General features: G+C 41.2%; 1 protein-coding gene across 2 annotated transcripts; it reads right to left on the bottom strand.

Annotated features, from left to right (window-relative positions):
- rpl19 (ribosomal protein L19) lies at positions 1-2496 on the bottom strand. Of its 2 annotated transcripts, none has more exons than XM_017419312.3 (6): positions 2447-2496; positions 1979-2085; positions 905-1027; positions 667-787; positions 327-437; positions 1-182 (listed from the first exon to the last, which is right to left on the bottom strand). In XM_017419312.3, the coding sequence occupies exons 2-6, from the start codon at positions 2082-2084 to the stop codon at positions 59-61; spliced, it is 585 nt and encodes a 194-aa protein (XP_017274801.1). In that variant the 5' UTR covers position 2085; positions 2447-2496; the 3' UTR covers positions 1-58. The 2 variants fall into 2 exon arrangements, with proteins under 2 accessions (XP_017274801.1, XP_017274802.1); XM_017419313.3 differs by having other exon boundaries at positions 2348-2487.
- Between the last annotated feature and the right edge of the window lie 2751 nt (positions 2497-5247).

The following is a 5247-nucleotide window of genomic DNA, read 5'->3' as shown; positions in this document are numbered from 1 at the left end:
GTGTCTTTATGTACACTTTTATTGGTGACCCGGTCAGGCAGAACAAAAAGAACCCTGTTTACTTCTTGGTCTCCTCCTCTTTGGACAGGTTCTTGATGATCTCCTCTTTCTTGGCCTGGAGACGCTCCTCTCTGCGCTTGCGGGCCTCCTTCGTCTTGGAGCGACGAGCTTCGGCCTGATCACTGCAGAGGAGGAAGAGAGAGTCGTGAAACGGTGCACGAGCTTCCAACCACTCCAAGAATTAAATTTTAATCTGTTTTCAGGAGACCCAACTGAGGCCACAACAGCTTCTAGCTCAGCGTCCACACTTCAGAGCCGATACTTACGCCAGGAGCTTCTTGCGGGCCTTGTCTGCCTTCAGCTTGTGAATATGCTCCATTAGGATGCGCTTGTTCTTGAACACGTTACCCTTGGCCTTCAGGTAGAGGCTGTGGTACCTGTGGAGGTGTAGCAGTGGAAAATGAACCCGTAAATAACATAACCAGGACACGCAGAGTGTTTGCTATTTCAAAAAAGCAAATCTTCATGATAGAGGATTTTTTTTTTTTTTACAATTTAGATTTAGTTTTAGACAGCAGGTCTTAGAAGCGTATTACACGGGAAAAAAACATTCCGGTGTTCATAATCACGAGAAAGGATAGAAAACTGGAGAAACTCAGAACCTACATGTGCCTGTCGATCTTCTTGGCCTCCCTGTAGCGACGCAGCAGACGGCGCAGGATCCTCATGCGGCGCATCCAACACAACTTCTCTGGCATACGGGCATTGGCCGTACCCTTCCTCTTACCTGCAGGCGGGGGTTAACACAAAGCATCAGTTTTGTCGATTCATTTCACATGTGCAGAAGTAAAACTCCACCATATGAACCACTTTCTGCCCCCCACAACCTTAGGCTTCAACGTACCGGGCCCCGTGTGCCTTCCCTTGCGGCGAGCAAGTGTGTTCTTGCGGCACCGGGCCCTGGAGTGGACCGTAACAGGTTTGCGGATGATAAGACCATCCTTCACCAGTTTACGGATCTGCTGACCTGCAGCCAGGAGGAAACAGGTGAGCTGTCAGACGGGCTGAACTGAACGACCACGAAGGAGCTTCGTTAGTCAAAAGAATAGCTAAAAAAAATGACATAAACGAGCAACGTGAAGAAACACCAGAGTCAAGTTCAGATATTTTAAAGACAAACTTGTATTTTCTAAATAGATCTGATTTATCTTATCCAGCGAATCTGGAGGAAGTCACTATTCTGCGTTATGGCTTTAATGTGTTTCATAAACAACAGAGGTTTTAACACAGAGCTTTGTTTTAATGTCTACGTTATAACAGCAATAAAACCACTGAGTTTCAAAGTTGTCTTAAAGGTTAAAAACCCAATTTTATTCATTTTACATCACTTGTATTTTGGCAATCTGGTTGGCAGCAAACAAGCTTTCAAAAACTGTACCACGAAGAAACTAATGTTTGGAAAACAAATTGGATGTAAAATATTTAAAAAGGAAAGTACATTTATATTAACGGGCTGCCCATAAGAAGTGTACATCTTTGAAATACTGACACAAATTTGCTTCAGAGACTTGATTCTACGACGCAAAAAGGAAAATTTGGGATTTAACTACAGAAAAAAAAACAAGTGATGCAGACAAACAAATAAAATTTGTTTGAGATTATTATTTATTAGGCTTCAGCCAACCCTTTAATTTAATGAAACTTCGCTTTAAATTGTGACTTTGTTACGACATTAAGCTCAGTCTTTACTGAAGTTTGATTCTGTACATCACAGCCTAAATGCATAAATTTTTTACTTTTCGACACTCAAGAGACTGATCACTTCTTTAACAGCATGGTTAAATTGAACCCCGGATTCTCTTTTTTAATGATTAAGATAAACTAAATATAAACATGTAGCACTGAGGGAGCTGTCAGTGTGTGGGGTAGTAGTTTGACACCATCATAGTCCAGGTGGACTAATAAATGCTCTTCTTACGGGAGTTGGCGTTAGCGATCTCATTCGTCTCGTTGGGGTCCAGCCAGACCTTCTTCTTCCCGCAGCGCAGGACGCTGGAGGCCAGCCTCTTCTGGAGCCTGAGCATGCTGCGGAACACAAAATAAATCGCTTATTCTGAGCTTTAAACCAAACCACGAACTCCTGCCTTCCTAACTGAACAGGTGGCGAGTTTGATAACTAGCTAGAACGGCTGTAACAGTGTCAGCTACTAGCTGGTTGTTAGCCGCAAAGCTAACATCCAGCTAACCGCCGGTTGGTGAGCCAACATGGCCTCTTCGTCTACATCGTGTAACAAAAATTAACCTAATATGTGGAATTCGGAGGTGTTCAAATTGGAAATATGCTTACAAATTATCTTGGGTCCTCGTTTACACAATATGAAGTTGTTATGTGCGCATTTAAACTGTTAAATCGTGACCTTTACTGATGCGCCGACAAAAACCCTACCTCGTGGCTGCTACTTCAATAGGAAAAGGAAGGCTTCACGAGCCCGTCCGGAAGCTACCATTTTCACAGGAGAGTCCAACTGAAAACACGAAAAAATCGGCTGTCACTAGTTTTAAACTTTAATATATTTTACTTTTATTTTTTACAGCGCGAATAAACATCAATGTTAAAACATCGAGCGAATATAAATTTACTCGAACGAAGGAAACGTTTAGGTTGCCTTCCATTTCTTAGTCCGTTTTCCCCCGCTTTGTAATATAATGGTACAAACCTATAATTTCGCAATGCATTGTGGGTTAAGAGTCACCCAAGAACGTATTCTGCTGTTTGAACACCAGAGGGTGGTGTTGAAGCGTTTTATTAACTTTTTTATTGTTTGTTTGTTTTGTTTGGTTCAGTTTAAACGTACAATAAACCATTTCCAAGAAAAACCCACAAACTTTGGTCATTTTGTTGCATGCAAAACAACAGAAATAAACAAAATAGTCAAAATGCACTTAAAACCAACAGCTGTAGAGAGTAATAATTATAATTTATTATATGTGTGTTTGCATTTTAACTCTACAGCAGTTAATAATAGCTTGTATGACCTGTAATGAAACAAAAGTACTTTACTTTATTTTCTGCTATGCCAGTTGTTTTTAGGACTACTTTTTTTATCTTCTTGTCTTTAAATGTATACATCTGGTTTTCAAGTTTATGCATACAGATTTTATTTGATCTTAGCTATGCTCAGTGATGTTACAGTAAAATCTCTGAAAGGAGGGGAAATGCAAAACCAGAAGAACCAGAAAAAGAAGAAGCGTGCAAATTGCTGAAATAGCACACAAAACAGTTAATCTTTCCTGATTAGGGATGCACTGTTAAACCCCTGAAACGTGTCAAAGGAAGCAAATAACGACAAAACACGACAGCGAGGAATGAAAGAAGCAGTTCAACTATTCAGAACATTTTGAAGAGAGAATTAAAATACTGGCAGTTTTTTTGTGTGTGTGTGTTTGAGTGGGCTCTTTTTTTTTCGAGGTGGAAATGAAAACAGTGTTGGTGTAGAGAGCTGATACTTACAAAGACTCTTATAAAAATAACCAACCAGCACGCTGCCATTTGACCAGCTGCTAATTATGGACGCTCATCTCTGTTCGGCAGCCTCCGTCACCATGGCAACGCCGCACGCTTTTACAGTGTGGGTGCATGAGGACCTCTTGTGTGACTTCTTCACCTGACGCAGTCCAGAATCAAATCGTCCTCGCCGGGCGAAACGCTCGGCTCGAACGTCTCCTCCAGGCTGAATCCAACACAGAATGGTGGAAATGAAGACGCTCTTCGCCGGTGAGGAGTTTAAACCCTCTGAAACTCGACACGGCTCTCTGACATTTGGTATTTGGAGGTTTAACATCTGGAACACCAAAGATGAGGTGATTTTTACCATCAGCCCAAGGCTTCAAGGAGGAAATACACCTCAGGGATTAAAATACTATTTGAAAAGTCATTTAACAGAAGATTAATCAAGATTTTTACAGGAAAATGTCTGAATTAAAGGTCTACACATCACCCACTGCTTTTCATGCCAGAGTCCAAATTAAAATCACCTTTAGTGAGAAATGACAGAGTTTTAAAACCTTAAAAAATAACGTTATGTTGCCCGAAGTCACACTCAGACTACCTGCTGTGAATGACTCTCAGCTACTACCACACCGAATTTTAGCTCAGTATCTGTAACACTGACTGAGTTGTAGCCACTGCTGTGTTCCCTAACATCAGTTGGCTGTGGCGGCCATTTTGACTTGTGTTGGCTCCATAATTTAATCAATCATGGAGGCAAATTTGATGATGATTTAGAGGAAGTGTCATGGAAATCCTTCCAGCGGTTCATGAGGCAGGGTTGACATCAAATAGTTAAGATTTTACACAATCCGTTAGCGCTCAGAATACGCGTTGGGAACCAGTCTCAGCTACTACCACACCAAATTTTAGGTCGACATTTACAAAATTGGCTGAGTTATAGACATATTTGCATTAATATTTGGTTAATCAGTAGATGTTCATCCATAGGTTACTTCCTGAGAGTTTTATTAAAATTCATCAAGTGATTCTTGAGATATTTTGCTAACAGACAGACATGAACACGCACCAAGTGATAATCTAAAATAATCTAATCCCACTGATCGTGAAATTAAAGGTATGAAGCAACAACAGAATGGTTATAAAGCTTTAAGGATTAATCCGTTAAGTGTCGACTCATTTGAACGCCTGCAGAGATTCTGTCCAAGCAGCAGCGACGAAGGACATCAGTTAGATGTCAAAGGTGTCGCCACGAGCTGAAGACGTCCCCTGACTCACTCAGTCACCTCGGGCAGCGGCAGAGGGATGAAGGAGAGGAGTGAGTGAGGAACCCGAGGGCAGCGTGGATGTCTGAAAGTACTGCTGCTTTTAAAAAAGAGGCTAAAAGAGGCTTCCTCCCACCGCCTGACAGGAAGTCTGAGCAGCAGAGGGACAGTCTAAAACTCTGCCATGAAGGTCGGCGGGTGATATGCATTCCTTCAATAACTGATAGGCCTTTAATTATAGCTTGTGGCCTTGTTTATTTATTTAAAATAATTTGTTGGTTTTAGATTCACTTGCACCACATTTAGCAGCATTTAGGATCAAATTGTTGAACAAAAATTGAATTTTTGAACCAAGAATTTCACACTTTCGCTCCCAGTTTTTGGTTGATTCCTGAGCTGTAATGTGAAACAGGAGCCAAAATATTTATATTTATACTGATCAGTAATTCAGCTTTAATCTGCCACGTCTGACCT

Source organism: Kryptolebias marmoratus, linkage group LG12, assembly GCF_001649575.2.
Source record: "Kryptolebias marmoratus isolate JLee-2015 linkage group LG12, ASM164957v2, whole genome shotgun sequence".
NCBI lineage: Eukaryota > Metazoa > Chordata > Actinopteri > Cyprinodontiformes > Rivulidae > Kryptolebias > Kryptolebias marmoratus.
This window is presented reverse-complemented; position numbering and strand designations above follow the sequence as displayed.